Genomic DNA, 26,958 nt, shown 5'->3' with positions numbered 1-26,958 from the left:
TGAAGAGATTTTCTTGGAGCTTCTGTTAAGTACATTTTCTATGGTGCCACATATTCCAGTTTTAAGTTTGCTTTAAAAAAAAAAAACTTCTCAGAAACATCAGATAATTGATATTCAGTGTCTTTTGTTCCAATTATGTTGCTTTGTTTGCACAATATCATCCAAACTACCAGAAATCTATTTGTTTCTAGAATTTACTTGGAACACACAACTTGGGAAGAGTTTACTATGAGCCCATTAAAGACCGGCATGGAAACATCCTCATAGTCACCATCAGAGAAGTGGAGACACTCTATTCATTTTTTAATGGCAAATGGATGCAAATCTCAAAACTACAAAGCCAGAGGAAGTCTTTGTCAACACCTGAGGAGCCTACAGCCTTAGACATTTTACTGATAACCATCCAGGTATGCAGTCTTTCAGTTTTCTAATACTGTATATTTAAAGTTCAAACACATTTATTGAGGGGTTAGTGAAATGTACTAAGACCCATTTACAAATGCAGTGATGGAATAGAGAGGGTCCAGAGGCATTTCACTGTTTGTATTCCACACACAGGAAAGGTTCAGAAGCTTATTTTTTATTTATCACTCTCCAGATATGTAATTGGCCATGCAATACAAGTGCAGTGAGCACCCTGAAAATGGCCCTGACCAATAAGCCAATGAGAAACATTGAGACAAATGTTTGAGTAGGGGGTCTACAGATAATATAATCAAAACATTAACACCTAAAGGGACTATAATAATAATACATTGCTAGACCATGTGTGTGTGTGTGTGTGTGTGTGTGTATAAAACACTATGAACAAAAACACTCTTACACACACTTACTTGTGTGTTCCTTCTAATATTCCTCTGGGTCAGGCAGGCATGATTAAATCCATTTTAGGAATGAAATAACCGAGGCTCAAAGAGATTCTATGACATAACGACCACACAGAGAGGCAGGTCTAGTGAAGCTAATGTAGCCTCAGCATATTCAGCTCTTCACTTGCATTAGCCCCTATCAGTGCCCTGGCAGGGATCCTAACAACTTCATATCCACAGTTTTGTATTCTTCTCGTTAAAGAAGGCACAGAAAATTGTATTCGCTTTAGTCCCCACAAAACTTTGGTTTGCTCCTGGGCATACAGCTAGAAAGTGGCAGGACTGAAACTCAAACTCAGATCTTCTGGCTGGAATCAGGCTTCTTTCTGCTACATTCTGTCACATCCTGGGGCAGGAGTTAGGATTTTAGTCATGAGGGATTGGAGATCAAATAAAGGATGAAAGATTCGCCTGAGAACTGAATAGCCACCAAAATGCAAAATTCAGGCAGCTCTGATCAAGACTCAGGCTGGATGGCATAACTGGGATACAAAGTACATCTTTTGCTCCTGAGTCCAGCACTCTCTCCACACCACCACACTCCTCAGGTGTTCTTATGTGAGCATGGGCTTCACGCTGTTTCCCTTCCCTCCTTCCTTCCTTCCCTTCTTCCTTCCCTTTCCTTTCCTTTTTTAAACCCAGTCATGGGGATGAGTTTGATAGTACTCTCCAGTTAGGCAGACAAGCTGGCAGAAACACCTACCTTAAATTGAGGTCTGGCATATATCCACAAGACAGCCAGTCCAGAGTAATGGGAAAGAAAGGGCTCAGTCCCACATAAACAAGCCAAACCCAACCCTTGATGCCAGTAGCCGCTCATGATCACCCTAAAAAACTAAGCCACCAGCCCACTAACTTACTTTAGTTCCCCACTGAGGAGTGGTTGATAGAATAATCTCACCTCTCCATTCCTTGCACTAACCCAAACCAGAATGGAGTCCAGTGTAGCAAAGGTAAGCTAATTGGTCAAAGCCAATACCTCTGGCTTTGATTTTATGGAATTTGGGTTCATATGAAATTGATAGAGGGTGTGTGTGTGTGCATGCGTGTGTGTGTGTGTGTGTGTGGGTGTGGGTGTGGGTGTGTATGTAGGAGGTGGGGGCAGGGAACATAGACACTATTCGTGGCTCCCCTCTTCACCCTTTATAAGCAAGTGCTAAAAGAAACATTTAAAAAAAGTCACAATAAATTGAGCTTTTACAGGGTGACTAATACACTAATCCCCTATAGGGATAAACTGGGGTCTGGGCTACCTTTGCTCCTAGAAACACAGCACAGGCCCCAGCATGATATAATACCTGGTTTCTCCTAGACTTATTACATTAAAAATGTGTTACAGGTGCAGAAAAATTCCAATCTGGCAAAAGGTTGTTAGAAAAGGAGACCAAAAATAGAGGCAAGATCAGGTTTCCACACAGATCCAAGTGGAAAATTTACCCCCGCTGACTGGCACATTTCTGCTTGATGTCATTCCCACCCACCCCCACTCTCCTTCTCCTCCTCCTACTTCTTCTCTCTCCCCTCCTTCCCAATCAGGTCTTACACTAGAGAGGAAATAGGGGATAAAACTACTAGGGCTGGTATCCAGTCACTCCTGGACTTTAATTATGTCAGGAGTTGGCCCCAGCAACTCAACATGAAAGTAGTGACAAGTCTTGGTGTTTGCCCAAAGCAGGCGGGGTACTTCCCACAATTCTGGGCCACAAACCACTCTCTTTTCTCATGGTCAGTTGAGTGATGACCACTAGGCTTGGGGCTTCTTTCTGTTAAATCACAACACATATTGAGGCACCAGTTTGGAATATAGCACACGAGGGTGTGCTTCCTGACTCCACCTTGTCTAGTGATGTGACTAAGGCAAGATACTTCATTTCTGACCTCTTGTGTTTCCTCCCCTTCTTCCTTCAGCAAGAAACCCTACTTCATAGGGTTCCAAGGAAGATTAAATGAGTTAATATGTAAAGCATTAGAGAGTGGCACAAAGTGAGCACTCAATAAACGTTAGTGATTGTTATTATTCCTCTACTCGGAAAAATACAAACAATTCTAGGCCTCCTCGGGAGGTATCTAGGCCATCTCCTCCCATCCCTACTTCCCATAAGACCCTGGTACTGGCTCAATCATCCAGTGGGGCATTGCACCACCACCTCTACCTTTCATAAGAACTAAGGAAAAGTTGTATAAAAACTGTATGGTCTGCAATGCGATTTTCAAAACAGGTAAGGGCTTTAAGAAACTCTGGGTCTATAACTAATCTACTAATCCCTAGGGCCCCAGGGAAACTCCAGGGTCTAACCCTCTCAAATTCTTGACCCTCTCAAGTCCCAGACCTTCATTATGGGCCTTTCTCATATCTAGAAGAAAGAGAGAAATCCTTCACACACCTGTCTGGGAAGGATAAGAGAGTTACTATGGACAAATTAGAGTCCCTCTGAGCAAACTAATTGGCAGTGAGAGTACTTCCAATAGGGAGGACCCTCTCAGGTGCTGAGTTACCCAGACATTGACCTCCAGGGTCACCTTAATAACTGGAAACTTCACAGGTGAACTTTTCTTTGAAGCTTAATCTTTCACATTTGCACTACATTTTCAAGTTTATAACACTCTGTTACATCTATAATATCATTTGATCTTCATGAAAACCCAGTGAGATTGAGTGGGTAATTTCATTGTGTCTCATTCACAGATGAAGCTATGGATTTCAGGGAAATAATTCCTTAGGGTCATATTAGCAAAAAAGCAGCATAGGAGAAACTAGGGCCCAAATCTTCTGACACCTGGTCAGGTACCTTTCCCATTTTCCCAAGCCGCTTTACATGCCCTCCCCCTCCTTTTCTCTGTATCCTTCAAAAAAAAAAAAAAAAAAAGTGTCATCCTAGAGAGGATGTGCTAAAGTTTGCCTTCTGGCCCCTCCCAGCTCTGCTTTCCTTCTCCTTCTCCTTCGGCATTCCTGTCACCCTGTGTCTTCTCACACCTGCAATACCCAGGACCTACTACTTCTTCTGCCCTTTTCTGTTGTTGTTTCTTTTTTCCAGTACATTCCTGCTCTTTCTACCCCCAAGCAGCCCCTAACATGGGGATCAAAAACTACAGGAATCAGGAAGATGAATGAAAATGAGCCAATTGAGCTGCACATGAGAAACAATTAGGTTCACACAAAAACTTGTTTATATCAGTGCTCATAACAGAAAAAGAGTGGAAACAACCAAATGTAATGACTGATGAATGGATAACAAAAGTGATATCCATATAATGGAATATTATTCCGCCATAAAAATGAGTGAAGTACTGATCCATGCTGCAAAGTGGATGAACCTTGAGATCAAACATCATGCTAAGTGAAAGAAGCCAGACACAAAATGCCACATATTGTATGATTCCATTTATATGAAATGCCCAGAATATGCAAATCCACAAAGACAGAAAAGTAGATGAGTGGTTCTAGGGGTAGAGGGAGGAGGGATGACAGCTAATGAATGCAAGTGATGGAGTGATGAAAATGATCGGGAATTAGGTAGTGCTGAGAGCAGCACAAGCTTGTGAACATAGGAAAAAAAACACAGAATCTCACACTTTAAAAGGGTGAATCTCAATTTTAAAAAAAGGAGCAAGTGGAAGTAACAGAGACTACAATAATCTGGAGGGCCCTTGTGCCATGTAAAGAACAGCCCATTCAGCCACAGCCAACTGCAGTGGAAAAAAGTGGTCCCAATGTTGAATGTTTTCCCATTTTTAAAGAGAAGTTAAAAATCTAGAGTTTTGGATAAAATATCCTTATTTTTAAAAGTTAGGAAATAATTTAGAAAATTTAAATTCTTTGCAAACCCTATAATCTTGGGCCCACAAATACCTGGGCCACCATTTTCTGACCTTTGCTGTCCCTGGTCAATTCAGTTTCCATCCCCTGTGCAAAACTAAAGCCCTGTGGTTACTGGAAAAGCAGGTCATTCCTCTAACAAACTCTTAGGACACCTGGTCAATGGAGGGCAATTGGATATACCCTTCCTGGTCACTGAACCAGCACAGCATATTCTCTCCCTGAGGCCCAGCTCCACACTCCACTACCTCTGGGCCTCTCACTTCATATTTAATAAACATTTTTTCAGCACCAACTAGGTGCCAGGAACTCTTCTAGGTGCTATAGGAAAAACAAATGAATAAGTCAAGGTCCCTGCTCTCAAGGAGTTCAGTCAAGGGAGGGAGACAGACTTGTAAACAAATCAAGGTAATACAAGGCAGAATTAAACCAGAGCCTGATAGCAGTACAAACAGCGTACTATGGGAGCACAGACAAAGCAGCTATTAATTCTCCCTGGAAATATCAGGGAAGGCGTTGTAGAAGAGGTGACATTTGGCTAAGCCATGAAGGGTAAATTAAGTTCACCAGGTGGAGAAAAAAAAGAGAAAGAGAGGGTAGGGAGGAAGGAGGAGAGAAGGAGGGAGAAGAAGAGGAGGGAGAGAAAAAGAGAGGGAAGTAGCAAGGGAGAGAGAGAAGAAGGAAGGAGGAAGGAAGAACTCAAAGAGAGATTTAAATTAAATAGAGGGCATGGTAAAGAAATGAGGCTGAAGGTAGAAAAGGAGATCTAACCCTCCCTTGGGTCCACAATGGACCTTATACAACGTGATCATACAGAGTTAGAAAAACTTGCTACATGTCTTTCTCACACACTGACATTTGAGTTCCATGAAGGGAAGGATCACATCTTATTCATCCTGATGTCATTAATATTCTAGCATGATACCTGACACATAGTAGGTGCCCAATAAAAGTTGGTAGAATTAGTGAACTCATGAACCAACAAAGAACCAAAGAACAGCAATTAGGACATGTTGGAGAGAGGAAAAAGCAATCCCTTTCGGCTGGATATAAGAGACACAAAAGGACTATAATGGAAGTAAAGGCTAGAAATACAAGTTAGAAGTAAAATCAGCTAATATACAAGCCCACAGGCATTTGATTTGGTTTAGAAAGCTTTCTAATTATGCGAATGGGACAATTTCTTTCTCTTCCCATACATTTCTCAGGCTCTAAAAACATTCTAATGAAGGATAAATGACTAGTAAAGGCAGGAAAACAGATGCTCAATAGTAGATGCTCAGTAATCGTCTTTTAAAACAATGAATGAAAGAGTAAATTACACCACCTAAGAATGGTGGTAGTTTTTACATAACCACAGTATGTTCCTAGCTCTCATTCTATTTGTGGTTAGTGCTCACCCCCACATGTGTATAAGAGAAAACTCTTCTTATACACATCCTATATTTGTACTTTTGGGTTTGGGTCTTTACAAGCACATTTTCTTATTAAGTTTCAACCCTAATTATTTTTCCAATGCATAGGCTCATTCAAAGCTTTATTACTATTTTCTTGAAACTCAAAACCATAACAAATTTGGGACCTGCAATTTTGATGCACACATTCTTCGTTTCTTGGTCTGGAACATCAATAAATAAGCTAAAGAGATGGGCCCTCAGGACCAGTCTCTACTGGGCCATCACTCAATATGTCTACCATTCCCACACCATCTCCATCCACAAATCTTCAACCCAGAGAGTCAGCTTATTAAAGTAATGTCAAGATTCTACTTTTCCCAGATTATCTAGTGAAACAGATTACTGGAGACTTCTCCCTGGTCTATGGATCCTGTTCTTTTGCTGTTAGAAATTAAAGTTGTCTGTATGATTTGCCCTTCACAAAACCACACGGACTCCTGTTTAGTGCCTCAGGATTTCCTGGGTGAGTGCAAATTGATTATTTGATGGTTCTTTCTCATTTTCCCCAAAGATCAATAAGTTGGGGGTCTTTAATTACTGAGGTCATCTTGTGTTTCCCCTTTCTGTTTCAAAGACAGGCGTATTTGCCCTTTTCTAGTCTTTGGGGACTTTTCTATTTCTCTGCCACTTCTCAAAAATAATGACCTCAAAAATAATGACCAGGCTGGGCACATCTGCTTGTATAGCAAGTATCCCTAGGGTGCATATCATCAAATTCTACTGATCTGAATACTTCCATTTTTCCCTTCTCTCATTACCTTCTCTCACTCATTGCTCTCTGATTACCTGTTCATTTCTCAAAATTTCACTTTGACTGAACTTCCTCCAGTCAACTACCTGTGATCTTTTCTAAAGAGATATGATAGAAGACATCAAAAAGTTCTGCCTAATCCATCTCTTGATATTAATAAAATTCCTTCTTTCTTGATCACAAAAATCCAATATTTTCTAGTCTTTTTTTTTTTTTTTTTTTTGCCAAATACCATAAAAGTTACTTAGCCTTTGCTTTTCTGTACCTGCTAGTTATGCCTTCCTCCCAATTGTGACCATTCTTATTTTGTCCCTCTTCTGCTATTCTCCTATGTTCTGGCTTAGGGAACTGTCTTGACTTCCATGTGCTGTGTATCTATTATATACAGCAATAGCACTGAGTACTAAGGACACAAAGCAATAAAAAACATAGCCTTGCCATTAAAGTCATAGTCTGGTTCAAGAAAAGAACATAAAAGAAGAAAAAATATAAGTACTCCTTCCTCAGTATGCCTCCATTGCTTCTATTGTAAAACTGATTTCAGAATACTGTGATCATTTGTTTACTCATCTGTTTTTCTCAACCTCTTCAAGAGTAAAGATCACATGATGTTCCCCTGACACCCCCCTGTCTCCTGCAGTGCCTGGAACTCAATAAGTTTGATAAAGGATGATACAGAGGAGACAATAACACAATAGTATAGGGGCGCCTGGGTGGCTCAGTCAGTTAAGCATCCGAATTTGGCTCAGGTCGTGATCTCACAGTTCGTGAGTTTGAGCCCTGTGTCAGGCTCTATGCTAACAGCTCAGAGCCTGGAGCCTACTTTAGATTCTGTGTCTCCCTCTCTCTCTGCCCCTCCCCAACTCACGTTCTGTCTCTCTCCCTCTCAAAAATAAACAAACATTTAAAAAAAATACACAATACTGTATGTTAGATGTTGCAGATGGTTAATTCTACGGAGGAGGGATTACTTCTTCAGAGTCTACAGGTCAAAGAAGCCCTCTCTGTTCCGTATAGAATTCCGCACAAGTTTATATGCTTGGTTTTCTCTTACTTTTAATATTCCCTGCATTTCATGGTAAGGTTGGCTCCTTCTTTTCACTCCCTTTGAAAAGAAAGCTAAACTCTAGCCTATAGGAATTCTTCCCTGACTCACCACTCCTGTGTTTCAGTTTCCCCACTGCCCAAATGCTTAAAAAGGTCTTACCTACTGATACATATTTCTAATTGTTCATTATCCGAGTTCCTGCAGTTGTATAGGGAAGCAAAAGTCACAACCAAAACAGTTCACTGGAGAGTTGACTACATATAAAATAAGACTGCATTCAAACATCCTTCTGTGCTTAACCAGGCTGGTACTTGCTGTTGCACCAGAAACTTCAGTCTCTGCTGCCTGTGGAATAAAGTGATGTGAAAATACAATGCAAATTCAAGGCAAATCTATTACAAGGTGAATCTTAAAATCTTATAAAAGATGCAGAATTTCGTGAAGCTGATGAAGATGATGTGGAGATCTAATCAAATTACAGCCAAAGCTGTTGACAATTAAGAATCTAGCAGGGGCGGGCCAGTTAACAATTGAAGAACACAAAACAAAGGAACTTATGAGAATGACCTGAATATCCACATTTTTTAAATGCCAGGGGGAAAAATATGAAGACTTCAAATATTCTTGCAAAAATACCCTCTTCATTATCACATTGTGAAAGTCACATATGAGGAATAGCATTTCAGCTATCATACAATTTAGTCTAAAAAATAAAGCCAAAGAAAAAAAAAAAGAATCAATACTTGATTCTTCCTTCATCCTCATGAATTAATGAATAATTGTAACTACAACTTAAGTGATAATAATACAAGATAAATAAATCTGGGGCTATTGCTTTTTGTTTCATTTTTCAAGATAAAGAACCAACCAAATCTTTGTTTTTCTACTTACTATATAAAGTTTTGGTCCGATTTTAAATGGTGTCATTTAAAAGAGACTTTTCCTAGATACCAATTATTCTGAAATAATGAGGCTTCGTGTACTGCTTTGTCAGCTTCTACACTTGCAAATTTCTGTTTTCCTACTGCTAAACAACAAACCCTGAGAGGACAGAAATTAGGAATTCTAGTTTTCTAGTTACCCGTTCCCAATCACAACCCACACACCTAGCCCAGCCCAGGAAATAAGGAAATAGCATGCAGGCAGGCTATATTAATGACTAATTACCTGACTTGGAGGATAATCCAAGGTAATCCTAAAGGTAAGATTGGCTGTACCACCAATATGTCCCCAATATCCACAGTGGTATCCAAGGCTTCTATCCTAATAACTTAGCTACAGCTCCTTTAATTTATGACATGGTGCACCTATGAAAGGAAAAGGTTTTGAGGTTGCCATTTCTTAAAAAAAAAAAAAAAAAAATATATATATATATATACACATATATATATATATATATAAATGTTTATTCTTGCGGGGGGGGGAGAGGGAGGGAGGAAGGGAGGGAGACAGAGAGAGAGAGAGAGAGAGATACATAATCTGAAACAGGCTTCCGGCCCTGAGCTGTCAGCACAGAGCCTGATGTGGGGCTCAAACTCATGAGCTGTGAGATCATGACCTGAGCCGAGGTCGGACGCTTAAGGAACTGAGCCACCCAGGTGCCCCTTGAGGTTGCCTTTTCAAGGTGTTTTATGTGTTGTTTTGTTTTTCACCCTACAGGATATTCTCTCTTATCACAAAAGGAGTCATCAGCGTCTCTCTCCTGGATTATATCTGGGTTACCTAAAGCTATGTAGCTCTGTGGATCAGATCAAAGTCCTAGTTACCCAAAAGTTGCCCAACATTCTCTGCCACGTGAAGATCCGTGAAAACAGTAACATCTCCAAGTAAGTTGTGAGGAGTCTGGGTTTTCCTTGTGATGAAACAATGGCTCAAATGATGGGTTTGATGTGTCAGAGGAGAAAACTGACCCAGTGTAGTTTCTGCAGTGAGATGTCCCCAGGTGCCAGCACACCGGGGCAGAAGCAGAGCTGTATTTTAACATTAGGATAAGGAGGGTTTGTGGTATTGGTTGGTGGAAGGAGTGACCCAATTGAAGGAGGGGCAAACTCCTTTCACTTTCCTCTCTATATTATTCATGGTGCAACCACTGACACTCAACTGGTTAATGAATAGATGCCCTTTTCTTTCAACATTTTTATTTCCAGTATCTTTTCTTCACAACTTAATAAGTCATTTTTTAAAAATATATATATATATCAATTGTGGAAATGGGTTCTGGTAGAGCAATTGATTTCCCTTTAAAGAATCCCCCTGCCCTCATTCTCCCCATCCCTGGCCCTCTGGCCTTAGGACTATGTATGTTTCCTGTACTCTTTATGGTTCTCTAAAGAAGAAAAGAAGTAACAAGGCCTGTGCTTCTGGAAACTGCTCTATGGTTTGGCATTATGGTGAATTACCCTGTTAGCTTTCGGAAAGTTGCCCAATCTTGGTAATCTGGCTCAGATTTACAACTAGCCCTCCAGCAGGCCTCTGAAAGTCTACTATAATGAACTGAATTGTGCCCAACCTAAAAAAAAAAAAAAAAAAAAAAAAAAAAAAAAAGTAAAGAATAGATAAGAAAAACAACTCTCCAGGGATCCTTAGGCTTTAGAATACAAATTAGATGCCCAGATTCTAGTTATACCTATGGATTTGCTTAACCAAAAGAGATTCCTAACTTGGGTCATTTAAAATTTGGTCCATAAGGTGGCAAGAGCTTATTAACTATAGTGTCTCATGATGTTTTTTAAATACTATTTGATGACAGTGAAGGAAATAATGATGATCTCTTCAAAAACTCACTAGCTGCCATATTCTCATCTTTCACTTATCAACCACACCTAGACTTTAAGTCTGCCATCTGGTGGTCACTTCTACAATCAACTTTGGTTATCTTATCAGTCCCTCCCAAGAGGTTACATGGCTCATTTGTGGGTTGACTCAGCAATGGTTACTTTCATCCATTTGCTAGATTTGTGTCTTAAAGGTTTAGACTCTATCTTTTAGTGGTTATACCAACTAATTTCTTCTTGACAAGGATCCAAGTTTAATTTTTACAAAAGATTCCAGTAGCCTTCACTCTTGCCAGTTCCATTTCTCTCATCCTTATAGACTAAACTGCTTAGTTAGTGGTAGATGTTTCATGGTATTCCTACTGGTAATTTATTCTCTAATTTTATTACAGATGCTATTTTAGCAATGTGCTCCTTTAGGTTTTGTGAATGTTTGTGCCAGTCAGAACCCCCTCATTTAGTTCAATATCAGTGATGGGAGAAAAGAAATTAACTCCCAAGCAGGTTCTCAAAGATTTCAATTATTTGTGGAGCCAACTGCATGCCCAGATTGAAGTAGGATTTAATTTTTATTTTGTTTCTCTTATTGGGACAATACGGTAGAGTTTCCATAGTATTTTCCAGTGTGGGAATTGAAATGAAACAGAGATCTTGAAAACAGACACTTTTCCAAGAGGATAGTTGGTTAAAAGAGATTGTTTTCTGATGAAAAGCTCATGTCACAATCGATTTCATTTTCTGACACACAATTGGAGCCCAGGCTGGTAAACCCACTGGGGAGAGCCCTCAGAGGGTTTTCACACGAGTGGGAACATATGTTAGCACCTCCTCTCTTTCTGTCCCCAGAGAGGAGGGCTTTCCTTTCCTCTCTGGCCTGCTCCTGAGTGCATACTGCTGCTCCCTGCAGAGTTAGAAAGAGGAGAAACTGGGCCAAATGAACGTGTTTAGAGACTTGTGCTGGAATACCTGTGGAAACAATGTTCCGAGGAGGCATTTACCTTGATCTTTTCAAGCTCCTCTTGAAGAGCGGCCTTTGGGGGACAAACCAGATGTGTTTTCTCCCACCATCATTCTTTTCCTTGCCCTTCTGCATGACATTTGGAAAAGTTCATTAGGAAGGATTACAGAGCACACAGAATAAAGACACAGATGACTAGTTTGAAAGGAGGATGGAACCAGTGATGTGTGTCCCCTGGTTCCTTTTATTGGAATTGTCTGGTGTTCCTGTTTGTGATTCTCCTCAAGCTCTTGGAAGGGGAAAGAAACCAAAATAGTCCCCACGATTACAACAGGCCAGGGTTGAAATGTGCCATGTGGTTTGTTGGCTGAGTTGGACCAGAGTCCTGTGGTTACCCAACTGCTGAATTAACCAGCAGATGCCCCTGTGGTAAAATGCAGGGTCTTAGAACTCACAGAGGATCTTCAGGGAAAGAAAAATGAAGACAGTCAGGAAATTATTAGCAAGTATCTCAAAGCTCCAATCTCAAAAACTGACTGATACAAATTAGACCTGCTGTTCTGAGGTATCTGTGGTTTGATAGGTGAACTAAGCTTATATTAGAAAAAAAGCTCATTTTAAACTCCATTTGGGTGGCAAAAAGTTCAAATTTTATGAATTGTATTGAGTTTTAACCACCAAAAATTGGTTATCTGGGTTCTGGACATATACACTAAAAATGTTCTGAGCTGTGTTCTGAACTTTTGTTATATTTCTAATTTTAACTTGACTCAACATACAGAGAGGAGTGGGAATGGGTCCAAAAGCTTTCTGGCTCTGAATCTATGGAAAGTGTGGATCATACTTCTGACTGCCCCATGCAATTGTTCTTCTACGAGCTCCAGATGGCAGTGAAAGCTCTCCTTAAGCAGATCAATATACCTCTACACCAGGTACTAGTCTTTACCATTTTTATCTTCTTTTCATAGCTGATGGAAACTGCATTGTGGTATAAAACTAAGAGGTTAAAAAAAAAAACTGATATGTTTGTTTTCATTGATTTAAATACCACTTTGCACATGTTGCACACTTTGATGCCTACAAGTGGACACACACTGTACTTCTGCCCCTTTTCTGTATCTCCTCCATATTGACCTCTTCCAAGGCTCTGGACCCAGCATTATTGTGGTCTGGTCAAGCAAAGAAAAATCACTGGCTAGCCCACCTTGAAAAGACACCAAGTCTCAGCTTCAGGATAGCACAAGTCAAGGAGAACATGTAAATAAGTGCATAGTTAGATGTATAAATGATTTGTCTAAGAACATCAGACTAGTGGTAGTATAATCTAATAGCAATGGCAAGGGTATGCCATGCTGTCTTTTCACAAACAGAAAATGTACCGTCAAAATTATTGTCGTATTCAAATTGAAATGTGCAAATCTAACCTTCACTAATAAGCAACTTCAAGAAAAAACTGTTGGCACAGAAGAGAATAGTAAAAGTTTATTAGGCTCTGTCTAGTAAGTTAACATGATGTAGCATTAGGTTGAATTCTTTTCTCTTTTTTTTCTTTTTGGCCTAGGTTCACCATCACCCCCTACCCAGTGTGCGTGCGCACACACACACACACACACACACCAACCATGTTTAGCCTATAAAATAGGAAGACCATCACAGGAGTGACCGGCTCTCTTAAATAACAGAGCAACAACCTAGACTTGGCCTCCGACCCATGGACACAGGGACATAGATTAGAGACTCCAAGTGTTCTATTGGGGTACTGCTCTGATTATAAGTCAGTACTGCAAGGTTAGTTCAAAATAGCGAACACTGATGAAGAATAAATTGCACAAGATGCTATAAAGGCACTAGGGGAGCAACTGGATTATTCCAGGGGTGGCCGTGTACTCAGGAGGGGAAAAAAAAAAATACCAGCTCTACTTGTGACAGTAGATACTATTAAAGGGTTTCTTGAGCTTAGCAGGTTCGAAGCAGCTCATATTTCATTGGTGACTCTTGGGCTACATACACATGTTGGGAGAGGGCTGCCTAACTGCCTAAGAGTGCACACAACATTTTTTTTTTTTTTTTTGGATACTTGTAAAATTTTTTCAGCCCTTGGCCAGAAACTACATTTTTCCCCCTTAACCAACTTAAATTGAAACTAGTAGATTTTTAATTCAATCCATTTTTGTTGCTTCATGTAATTATATTCATCATTTTGAAAAGCCCACAGAATGCAATCATTTTCTGCTTTTATAAGAAGCATAAATGTTGTTTTCAGAGTTTATGTGGAACATTACTGCCTTAAATCTTGATTTTATATAGCATTATTAAATGGGCTGAACCCTAATATTTATGTTGTATAAAAATTCCAAGCTTGAAGTCGTGTAATTTTGTTAGATGTTTTATGCCAGTTTGGTGTTGTTTATGTAAGTGCCATGTTGTAACTCTCCTATTTTTCCTCCGCGCGTGTCCCTCTGCAGGCAAGGAACTTCCGCCTCTACACACAGGAGGTGTTGGAAATGGGTCACAATGTGTCCTTTCTTCTCCTGCTCCCTGCCTCAGACGACGTCTGTACAGCCCCAGGACAGAATAATCCTTACACCCCACACTCAGGGTTTCTTAACCTCCCTCTTCAGATGTTTGAACTTGGTATAGTAGCTTGTTTCACCTAGAAATATTAACCCAGCCTCCTTATAATAAAATCACAAAGTTATATCTGTTCCCCTTGTCCCAGTGGAGGGTCAATAAATCACATGATGGCTTTGGCAACAACCCTTCCTAGAACTGTGTACAAGTCTGAGAGAGAGCAAAGCTCCAAGACTATGTGCCGGAGCAATAATTATTGAAACCTAGCTAAGGCCCATTGGAGAGGAGGGGGTTCTAAACAGAGTGTTCAGTTATCAGGCTGCAGTTCTTGCCTTCCCTTTGCTTTCTTAAAACATAAATATTAAGAACTGATGTTTTCATGAAAAGCACTGCCGAGCCTCCCTCCTTCCCTCCCTCCCTCCCTCTCTCTCTCATCTCCAACTGGGAAAAAAATGGTGAAATTAAAATATAAAGTGTGTACCACTCTGAAGGGAAAAAAAGTCAATTAGTGCTAATTTATTAAATAGACTCTAATATTAAATAGGCTCTAAATTTCTAGCAGACCATTTGAAAAAAAATTGACAGGGTCTCCCAGGATGCAATATTGTGATTATAATGTGGAATTCTGAATGATGGAAGATCTTATCCTGACTTTCAGAAATGAATAGCCTGGGCCCCAGTTTCTCTAGTTTTACAGAGACCCCTGCTGCCCACTGAGAATGTGAATAGGGAGGCTTTGTCTCTTCCCCATGCTTCATCTTATAACAGACCAATAAGAGGCAATTAGCAAGAATTCCGTCAGTTCAGATGAATTGTAGGATTTGTGGGGGGTGAGTGGCTGCATGGGTAGAATGGAGGCACACACACTTTGGATTGCTCCCGAGCCACCAGATTTAGCAGCACACAGGGCAACTGCCATTCTGAGACCTGGGCATCTGAATCTGAATTTATCCCTTGAGGATAAATGGATTAAGCCTCTCTGTTTCCCTTGCTCTGAGCAGGTCAGATGCCAAAAAGCTAAAATAGCAATTATTATTTTCCAGAAGAGGAAGAATTATTAAGAGAAGCCTGAATCTGATTTGCAGACTGGGACTTGAGAGTCCTGGGTCCCCTATTGTGTGACACTGGCAATCACTTAACCTTTCTGCACCTTTTCTCTATCAAATGATTAATAACATTGGCCATGCCACTCTCAAGAGGCCTGGATGTGAATATGACCCCATCCAATGAGTTCCCCACCCAAAGAACATTATTAGTCCATGACATGACTGCACTGCTGTTACAAAATATAGTCTGGGTCATGGTATTTCATTTCAAGTCAATAAATATATATTAGATACCTACTGTGGAGATTCAGAGATGAGTAGGACAAAGGCTCTGCCTGCAAGGGGCTTTCAGTACAGTGGTAGGGAGTAAAATAAGGATACAAATTACTATTAAATGAGGTAGGATATGCCAAAATTGTAAGTATTAAGTGATATTGAAAAAAGAAAAGAAAACACATTTTTCTCAAATACTGTAGCAGAAAGCCACCTTGGAGGACAGGATATCTGACGTGGGTGTTAAAGAATGGACAAGATGTTAATAAACATGGACAATAGGAAAAGCTTTCTTGTCAGGGGGAGCAGAATGAGCAAAGACATGGAACAGAAGATCTCAGAAAGAGTCAGGAAAGGAACAAGTGGTCCGGTTTGGCTAGATCAGAGAAATGATGTGAGGAAATAGTGGACATAGAGGTATGGGCAAGTCATGGCCATATAGGGCAGTATCTTAAGAATCAGGCTGAGGAATCTGTTTAAAATGGATCGAGAGCAGGGTTGGTGGATAGTTCAGGAGTTATTATAATAGTCCAATAGTAGGGTAGAAACAAAACCCCCCAAAAAGGAAACAAATACAGATTAAGAAACATCAGGAGTAATACACAAGACTGAGGTTTGAATGAGAAAAGGTGAAATCTACAGACTTCTAGTACTCTCATGGTTTTCAGCCTCAAAGACTGTGAGCATACTGCTGCCATTATCCACAGTAAGGAAATCAGAGAGGAAATGGCTGAGGGAAGAAAATGATGCTTTTAGCTCTGTCTTGAATGCGAAGTGTGAATTCATCCAAGTGGACATGTCCATTTGGCAGTAAAATGCAAGAGAGCAAGTTGGGTACTAAACAGAAATTTGGCCAGTGTCTATTAATAACAGCTGATGCCATGAAAGTTAATGATTTCCCAGGGACAGATCATTGACAGAGAAAAGACCTAAGGAAATACTTCAATGGAGAGCTGAGTGTCCATTCTGTGTGAAATGGTCATCATTGTTCCATGATTACAAGCAAAAACGCTCATTGGTCTTCACAGTGACAATCAATGATTTCAGATCACTCATAATAGTGTAGGACTCCCAAGACCCTGGAGGATCGACCCTCAAAGTGTCCTCTCTATCCTGCCTTCTGGGAGGCTCAAGCACTTTTCCTGGGCAGCCACACTTTGTCCTACTGCTGTGACTCTCTACAATATCCTCTCTCCACTCATTTGTTCATTAATTCAGTAAATATTTACTAAGTAACTTACCATGTGTCAGGCACTAGTCCAGGTACCAAAGAATCTGTGATGAACAAACTCCCCATGAAGCAGACATTCTCGTGGAGGAGACAAACAGTAAACAATTGAACAATCAATACTGTACATGTCAGACAGTTGTGAGGGCTATAATGAAAAACAAATTAGGGTAAGGGGCTTGAGTGAAGTGACCGGAGCTACGGTTTTGTACAGGATGACCTGGGAAGGTCTCTCTATAGAAGAAACATGTGAGGAGGGACCAGAGGTTTCCATACAGTGGGAAGGACAGGTGCAAAGGCTTTAAAGTAAGAGTGTGCTTGGCTAAAAGATCAGCGTAGGTGGTGGAGTGTACTAAGCAAGAGCAACAAAGACAGGAAATGAGATCAGAGAGTCAATGGCTAGATCATGCAGGGTCCTACAGGCCATGATAAGACCTTTGGATTATCCATGATAACTCTGGATTGTACTTTAAGTGTGCTAGAAGTCCACAAGAGAATTTTGAACAGCAGAGTAACATATTAGAAGCTCTGCAAAATCTGGTAGCCCCCCACAAAATAATAATAATAATAATTAATAATAATAATAATAATGGAAACTAAAAAGCTTAACTTTGTTTAACCCAGCAGTTTCCAAATTGACCATGATTGGAACAATTTTTGGTGTGGCACTTACAAAAAAACTAAGAAAACACACTTTAGGATATGATGCTCTAGACCACTGCTTCCCAAACTTTAATGTGCGTAAGAATCACTTGGAGAGCATGTGAAAAGAGACCTGGAGTCCCACCCCAGAGATGCTGGGACAGGGACTAGAGAATTTGTTTTTCTAACAAGCTCTCCGCTGATACTGTGCTGATACAATCCATGGACCACACTTGAAGTAGTATTGCCTAGAACACAGAGAAAAAGACATTTGAGGAATTTACAGAACTAGAGATGTAGTTATCATAGTATCATAGAATCCAAGAGGACCTATCTCTTTGACATATCTTACCTCTTCTTAATACTAAAAACAATATGACTGTAAGATACTATTCTTCATCTATGAAAGCCAAGCCATAGATCAAAGCCTGGGTCTCAATAGTTCTTGACTTTAAAATGTTTTTTTCCTAGAATAAAATATACCTTCATATTCTCCTGGTCCTCCTTCATTACCATACCATTGGTGATCCAACTGATTAATGAGAACAATGTAAGTTTCCAGAAAAGATCACTTGACTGGGCTTGGTTCCACTGACATACATAATTCTATTAGTCTTTTCTAGAGATCAGGAGGAAATGTTGCCAGTAGCAGGAAATTAACACACACTAGTACAATGTCTATTATACTTCAGCACCACTAGCAACAATTTTTAAAATACTTCTCAGCCTTAGTAAGAACCATGACAGACTCTGTCTTATCCCCAAAAGCAATCAAAGCTTTCCACAAGAAAATTATCATACTTCTTCCATTAGACTTTAGCCCACTAAGCATTTAATAACAATTTCTATAGGAACTTCTAAGAGCTTACTATGTAGTGGGCCTAAGCCCCCGAGAAAGATGCTAAGCAATTTTTACTTGTTTTTTACAAGTAGGGACTTCTGTCTTCCATTGATAGGTCCATAGTAAAAGATCAACAGACACACTAAGCACTTCTGAGAAAGAGAACGTTACTGAAAATTCAATCAGAACTCAGAAAATCGTAAGAACACAGGAATTTTAAATGAAACTTGAAAAGGTGCAAGTTACTGGCCCAGGTAAATTATAAAAAAGTTTACACTGTATTTCCGTTTGACTTGTACAAGTCACCCCTGTCCCAACAAAAGGATATGAGATTTGGCAAAGTGACCACGTTCCTGACAGCAGCCTGAGTGATCACAGATAACTTACTAACCAGCTACGGAAAACTGTCCGCGCCTATTCTAGCACTAAATAGATCTAGTAAGGACAAAATGATAAAGGAGCTTAGCCCTCTGTCTCCTCGAGTAAACACTAGACTGGGGCAAACCCATAGGCTATTCTCTCACAGGATTACTTGTAGGGGACAAGGAGACTGTCACGGAGATGTCGTGAGATCTCTGTGAGAAAGGTGGAGCTAAGGCAAGGTGGTACAAGGTCCAGTCTACTCCCTCTGCTTAGCCTGAGAGCTGACACTCCGCCCATCCCATCCTTTGGATAGGAGCAGGATAGCACTCAGCGGCAGTAACAAAGCATGTGCCTGGGGACTGACAAGGGTCACTATTTAAACTGTTCCCAGAAACAAAAGGAAAAAGCTGTGTCATGAGCTCTTAGAAATTCTGTCTAATGATGTGCCATCTTGAGGATTTGCCTCGCCTGCACTGAGGAGGTGGCCCTGTCCTGACCCTATGGGCAGTCACAGTTGACAGCAGGCCCATGATAAGAAAAGTTGAATTTATTTATTTCCTTGGCTCTGTGACTCAAGCTGATTGGACTAGCAAGATTATAAAACTGGGGGATTTTTAAAAAACAGTTTGAAGCCTGGTATATATTTCATACTTAAGTGCTTGGCTGCATTTTTCATTCAACAAACATTTCCTAGTTTCCACTGTTTGCCAAGTACAGTGCTGGGGCTGAACATACAGATGTTAATAAGACAAAGTCTGCCCACCAGAAGCCTAAAACCCAGTAGAGGATACAGAAATCTATACCAAAAGTCCCAATATAATGAAAGCCTGGCTATAAAAGGCGGGCTATTGAACTTCAAAGGAAAGACACCTGATCCTTCCTTAAAGAAATAATATTTGAGCTAGATCTTGAATTAGAAAGAAACATCCAAAAAGGGGGGGGGGTGCCTTGGTGGCTCAGTCAGTTAAGGGTCCAACTTTGGCTCAGGTCATGATCTCACGATTCGTTGAGTTCAAGCCCCACATCAGGCTCTCTACTATCGGCATGGAGCCCACTTTGAATCCTCTGTCCCCCTCTCTCTGCCCCTCCCCCGCTCATTCCCTCTAAATAAATAAATAAATAAATAAGTAAACAAAAAAAATGAACTTCAAAAAATATAGTGAGGGGCGCCTGGGTGGCTCAGTCAGTTGGGCGGCTGACTACAGCTCAGGTCATGATCTCGTGGTCTGTGAGTTCGAGCCCCACGTCAGGCTCTGGGCGGACAGCTCGGAGCCTGGAGCCTACTTCGGATTCTGTGTCTCCCCCTCTCTCTGCTCCTTCCCTGCTTGCTCTCTGTCTCTCTCAAAAATAATAAACATTAAATATATATATATATATATATATGCACACACATATACATATATATACATATATATATATATATATATATATATACACACACACACACACACACACACACTTAGATAGGGCGCCTGGGTGGCTCAGTCGGTTAAGTGTCTGACTTCAGCTCAGGTCATGATCTCACGGTTTGTGAGTTCAAGCCCCACATCGGGCTCTGTGCTGACAGCTCAGAGCCTGGAACCTGCTTCGGATTCTGTGTCTGATTCTCCCTCTGCCCCTCCCCCACATGTGCTCTGTCTGCCTCTGCCTCTCAAAAATAAATAAATGTAAAAAAAAAATTTAATATATATATATTTAGAAAAAAAGAAACATTCAGAAAAGGAAAGAAAAGGCAGAGCTAAAAAGGAAAATCAGTTTAAACAGAAGGAACAACATGCACAAAGGCTTAAAAACCTGAGGAAATGCAGTCCAATTAAGTACACTCTTAGTGGCTCATTATGCCAGATGCTTAAGGCACCTGAGAAGAGTGACAGGAGATGAAACTAAATATTAAAAAGGTCAGAATCACAAAGGGCTACCTATGCCATCCTAAAGAAGTTAGATTTTATCATGTAGGCAATGGGAAGTCATGAAAAGATTTTTTAAAAAGGAATAATATGGTCTTACTGGATTTTAGCAGCTCTGTGGAAGATGGATTGCAGAACAGCAAAAGCGAGGGCAGGGGGTGCTGGGGCTAGAGTCAACGAGACAGCTGAGAGAGTGGTCCAGGTGGCAATGATAAGAGCCGGAACCAAAACTGCCACAGGAGGGGTGTAGAAGAGAAAGCAGAGGCAAGAGGAACTTAGGAGTTAAAATCAACAGGACTTTGTGATTGATCTAATGTGGTTGAAGAGCAAGGTGAAGGAGCCACAGAGTCTGAATAGGGTGCTGAGATGGATAATGTTGCCATCTACCAAAATAGGAAAGATGAGGGGAGGAACAGGTTTGGGGGAGGGTAAAGATGATGAGTTCAGTTTGACAAATGATGAGTTTTGAGGTGCCTGTGGGATATCCAGGCATTGAGCCTAATGGAATCCAGGCCACAGGCTTACAAGAAATGGCACAGTCTCAACCCTCATTCCTAAGGCCCATTTTTCATGATTTAGGATACCATTCCTGAATTCCAACTGTCAACTCCTTCACTACCAGGAATCTTTAGAGGGGCATCTTGTGCCCGGGTTCTTTCCGACACCTTGGCAAAGAAGTCATGGAACTAAATTCACCCCAGGAGGTAACCGTATTGATTTTTTAGCTTCTAAACTAGGCTCCATGACCCAAACTTATTAGGATTTCACTAAGTTAAAGATCTTAAGAAGAATATTCTACTCTCAATCCTGTTCTAATATTCTAACTCGAAATGCCTCATTCTTTCTAAAGGGTTGGGGCAAGGGTGTGAAGAAAAAATTATTTTGCTTATGATATGTGCTACATGCTGTGCTGGGCACTGTATGTATACGATATGAGTTAATCATAAGCAGGCATTACTATCAGTCTTAGATGTGGGAAAATTGAGGCTCCCAGAGATTACATGCCCACTGCCACGCAGGTAGGAACTGACAGAACTATGATTCAAACCCAATTCTGTCTGACACCTAAACACAAGTACTTTCTACTCTATGATACTCCTAATCCAACTTCTAGTGTTGGTGCTGAATGCATTTTAGTCTGTCACTATCTTATATGCAAAAAAGAGGGAGAGAAAAAACACCGCAGAAAATTAGACATTGTATATAAATTACTAACAAATCATGTGGTCCAGATAATGCATTGTTGTACCCTTATACCATTCTGTCTGTTAAATGCATGTGATTCACATTAGAAAAAAATTAGAAGCTTCCAGTCTATCCTCCCCTCCTCTGTGATGGCTACCAAATGTATCATTGCTAAACCACAAAAGACTATGTTAAAGTAACATTTGTTAAAGTAACATTAAAGGCTCTGGATAAAAACCACTAGTGCGGGAAAGTGAGGCGCTGTAGTTGAAAGGTCCTTACAGCTCACTGTGGTGAGTGGCACGGGGTGGGAGGGGTTGGTGTGGGCACTGTGAGACCACCCACTGATCCAAGGCTCCTACCACAAGGAGACACAACAAGAGAAAGTTATGGACACCCTGGCGTTTTAGAATTCATATGGGACTGATAGTGTTTCTTTTAAAGAAATTCTTTAGTGCCTCTCCCTAATCTCCCTATCTTCATATTTTAGAGAGAAGAGAAAAAACGGATTTTTTTTTCTTTTTCTTTATTTCCTTTCTTTTTTTTCCAACTTGGTTTGGAAAGGCAGACTGTGAGACACTTCACTCTCTTCACTCTCTAGCCAAGAGAGGACATCTGTCAAGTGCTAACAGGATATAATCCCTCCTTGAAAGGCATAAAGACACATTCAGGGAGTTACAAGGGTCAAGAGTAAGCTACGAAGTAATGGTGACTCTTTCCTGTAGAACTGCCAGCAAATATCACAGACCTGAAATACACCTTTCAAAACAGGAAAATCAAGAGCACAGAGAGAAGAGAGAACAGAGGGAAAGAGGACACTTTGGAGGAAGGGTCTGCCCTCTTCCGACCAGGATATGCATTTTTTTGTTGTTGTTCATTCAATCAATAAACATCAATTGAGAAGTTATAATGTTCCAGATTTTGAGGAAATAAAAATAGGAGACATGACTGTTGCCCTCCCAGAAATCACAGTCTAATACCAAGGCATTCAAGTAAACACGTAATTATAATAAAGCAGGGTAAGTGTCCCGATACATTTAGAAACAAGTGCTCCAGGAGCACAAAAGAGAAACTAATTCCACCTGCAGAGGAAGAGGTGTCAGTGAAGATTTCACTGCAGAGAAGACACAGTTTTAAACTGGATCTTAGAGTATCAGAAGAAGCTGACCTGAGGATATTGGTGTGACCTGAAGACACTGGTAGGAAAGGGTATTTGAGGACAAGAAAAAGGCATGTGCGAAAGTATGGAAGTGTAACAAGACTTGTAATAAATTCAGCCTGATCGAAGTTTAGGATCAACTCGAGTGGAGGGTAAAGGGTGGCTGCATGATGGAAGGAAGATATGATTGAAGATATATTCAAATCCTATATTGCAAGGTTCTTTCCTTATGGTGGTAAGAGGTTTGGGGAGCATGGGTGGCTCAGTCAGTTAAGCATCTGACTTCAGCCCAGGTCATGATCTCATGGTTCGTGGGTTCGAGCCATGCGTTGGGCCTCTGGGCTGACAACCTGGAGCCTGGAGCCTGCTCTGGATTCTGTGTCTCCCTCTCTATCTCTGTCCCTCTCCCGCTCATGCTCGCTAGCACTCTCTCTCTCTCTCTCTCAAAAATAAATATTAAAAAATGTTTTAAAAAGAGGTTTGATTTTTGTCCTGAAGTCAAGAAGGAGCTCTGTAGAAGTCTTTAAGCAGGAAATAGCATGAAAAGTAGGTGTTTTGGGAGAAGTTCAATAGTTTGTCGTTTCCAGAGAGGTTCCATGAAATTAGTTCTTCTATGAAATTAGTTAGGCAAAGAAGTGCTGCACAGGAAGTGGGAAGGAAGGATCTGATACCGGAGAGAAAAACCAAGCCTAGAACTGAGAAACACCTCCTTTAAATGGTGCACACTTGGAATAAGGATGATCCACAGAAGCCCTCACTCCATTCTTCTCTTCTACTTCCATATGAGGAAACACAAACAGAGCAGATTATCCTTACACACACCAGAGATTCATCCTAGGAGGAAATCAAGCAAGCAAGTAGGCAGCGGTAAGATGGAAATTGTAAGGTGCACAGAAATCTCTCACTCTACAGAGAAGTAGGGCTTCCTACTGAGGTGTGGAGATGACAAGATGCCTCGTTTTAAGGTAGTGTGGTTTTAGCTTCCCTAAATGTCCAGGTCTAGGTCTTTGGAATCAATAGCAAAGAGGCCCAAGGGCAGTAATTAGATGTTCTTCCTAGAATTCTTCACTAAAGAAGCCAGAATAGAAATGTTTCCACCAATTTTGGAGTTGTAACAGCCCTATTTCCAAAGCATGGAACAAACTAGGAAAGTCAGAGATACACAGAGTAAATGAGGTTCCTGGAAAGTGAGTCTGCAAATTCAACAATGGCCAGGAAGAAACTGGTACTACACTATGATTCAGGATGCTTTCCTCAGCTCACTGGAATCTAATGTTATGGTATGTGATCAGAGCCAGGTAGAGAAGGATGGAAAATCTGATCACCTCAGGGTACCTGCATGAGGCTGAGTCCCACACTCCTCTCTCCCTCCTCCAAGATGGAGATAAATGTTAGACTATTTCCCCTGGCCTCTGGCCCATTATCTTTTGAGAGAGGAAGGCCAAGTCTGCCAAAGACAAAAATGGTCTATCTCCTTCCAGGGCAGCTGGGAAGCAGAGAGGCAGGAGAAGGATCAAAACCCATCATACCAGGTCCTCTGGGAAGTTTTCCAGCCAGACAAAAGATAGCCTGAGAGAAGTATGCCTTGCATCTTCTGGGACTTTTGGCCTTGAAAAGAAGCATATAAGATACTTACTGGAAATCAGACATGGAAACCAAAACTAGGTTGCAAATTGCTACTTGACTTTTTTTTCCCTTTAAAGTGATAAGCAAATTTATTTTCTCAGAAATGAATATATATATATATATATATATATATATATATATATATTCACACACACAGATACATAGAGAGGGATATATATAGATAGAGATATAGATATAGATATAGATATATATATAGATATAGATACTTACACACAGCCTCAACTTTAGGAGCTGAACATAAACTGCAGCTTGAGCCAACCCCACTTCCCCATGCCTTACCAGGACTTGGTAAACCTTAAAAGGGAATACTGTCTGACTAAAGCCAGACAACTGGCCCCTAAAGAGCACATTTATAATTTATTTATGGCTTAATATTTTCCACTGATAGGATTAATAAATCATGTTTTCATTCAACTTGTTTTCTCTGAGGTATGAATTTCTCTATTTTGATACCAGATCTTAACATGTTTTATTTTGCTTGTCCATTTTCCAGTTCATTTTTGCAGCTACAGGGAGAAATTTATTAGTCTGTATTGCCGCCTTTCTGCTGTTGTGGAGCTGGATTCTCTGAATACCCAACAGTCCCTGAGGGAAGCCATCTCAGACAGCGAGGTTGCAGCTGCCAAACAAAGACACCAGCAAGTGTTAGATTTCATTCAGGTAATCGTTTATTTCTTCTGAGGTGGAAGGAAGGAAGAAGTGGCAGGGTGGAGGGAATGAGAACCAAGCATGAGAAAGAACAGCAATCTGGGTTTACTTAAAGACAACAGTATGCAAGAGCCTGTTGATTTGGTTAAAATGTGGAGTTTAGGAAGATGTGAGTTTTTAAACAAAGGCTTAAGAAAGAGCTACATATAAATCACAGTGTTACTAAGGACTGCATCAGTCACTATGGTGGGTAGAGGTGGATTCCCATATTGGAGAGAAAAACCACTGCCAGAGGAAGTAGTGATCAGATTAGTATTCTTACCTGGGAGCCCACTGATAATTCTAACAGAAAGAAAAATTGTATTAACTCAATAACCCAGAGAAAACAGAGAAGATGACCCACCAGTTTATGTTAACTCAAATCCAATTGGACCTGAGATTCCCCATGGTTTAGACTTCTTTCTGGCAGAGCTGACGCTTTAATGTGTGGCTACAGGGGCCAGAAAATGTGCTCCCTGTCTATGGTCTAAGTGACACCTCAGGTTCTTGTGACAGGGGCACTAATTAATTATCAAGACAATTTGAATCTCGCCTGAAATTGCCTCTAAGTCCTTTGGACAAATCTTATGATCTTTCTGCCTATATTACCCAAGTCACAAAATGAGTATAATAGTAATATCCCATGATAAATATCACTATGATACATGTTCAGTTCAATTTGGTAAATATTTGTTGAACATGCAGATGGCAGGCACTGCAAGAGAGATACCGAGTTGAATAAGATATGGTCCCTGACTGTAAGGAGTTTAAAATCCAGTAGGATAGACGAGAAATGTGTATAAATACTATTTTTAAAATGAGTTAGGTGCCAAAAGAAAAGTACCAAAAAAAATCTTTTTTTGTCAACACAAAGAAGTAAAAATTTACTTATATTTTTGGGTATAAGAAAAGTTGCCATAGAAGATGTAACTGATACCCAAGCTGGGTCTGGAGGGACAGGTTGGACTACAGTAAGAGGCATTCAAAGCAAAAGTATAAACAGATAAGGCAGGAAGAATAGAAAAATGGTATTTTGGGAATAATGAGTAGTCACTTGGTTGGGGCATAAATTGAGTGAAGGTAGTGAGAAAGTAGGCAGGAATGAAAGGAGCAATGAGATCAGATCACAGGGCTTTATTAAAGGCTATGGTAAGAAATTTGTACTTTATTCTGTAGGTAAGAGGGCCCTAGCCAAAGTCTTGGAGAAAGTAAGTTATAGGCCCTCATAGCTATTTAGGATAGATTCAAGGTGAGGAATAGTCCTTTGCAGTGGTATGGACATACTGGTTATTTCTTGTAAACACTCATTCTCATCGGCTATGCTCACTAGATAATTTGCATATCATTCCTGGATTTAAGGGGAAGACCAAAAGTAGGTAAATCAAATATGAAGCTATTACAATCATTTAGGAGAGAAATGCTGTGTCCTCTGTGTCCAACCTCCTAATCTGTAAAATAGGGAAGGTAATACTACCACTAGCACATAGTGTTACTGAGAGAATTCTAAAAGATAGCACATGTAAAGCACTGAGCACACTGCCTGCACATAGTAAGTACGCAGTAAACTATGTATTCATTTATTCATTAATAAGTAGGAAAAATGCTCTGATTTGGAATTTACTGAGAACTCAGGAAGACGATATTATAATACACTCGCAAAGTGGTGAGCAGACAAATCTTATTCTACTTCTCCCGCTCTGTAAATGAGATACCTTAGACGACCTCTCAGACTAAA

General features: G+C 40.4%; 1 protein-coding gene across 1 annotated transcript in view; it reads left to right on the top strand.

Annotated features, from left to right (window-relative positions):
- The window catches only part of ANKFN1 (ankyrin repeat and fibronectin type III domain containing 1), a 150,646-nt gene that overhangs the window by 104,195 nt on the left and 19,493 nt on the right, over positions 1-26,958 (top strand). Inside the window, exons 12-16 of the mRNA XM_047080382.1 lie at positions 192-407; positions 9,602-9,768; positions 12,456-12,606; positions 14,140-14,308; positions 25,030-25,196. Coding sequence (XP_046936338.1) covers positions 192-407; positions 9,602-9,768; positions 12,456-12,606; positions 14,140-14,308; positions 25,030-25,196 — 870 coding nt within the window. The remainder of the gene's footprint in view (positions 1-191; positions 408-9,601; positions 9,769-12,455; positions 12,607-14,139; positions 14,309-25,029; positions 25,197-26,958) is intronic.

Source organism: Lynx rufus, unplaced genomic scaffold (assembly GCF_022079265.1).
Source record: "Lynx rufus isolate CCGP_SWC_20201006 ecotype Redwood Valley unplaced genomic scaffold, mLynRuf1.p SCAF_18, whole genome shotgun sequence".
NCBI lineage: Eukaryota > Metazoa > Chordata > Mammalia > Carnivora > Felidae > Lynx > Lynx rufus.
This window is presented reverse-complemented; position numbering and strand designations above follow the sequence as displayed.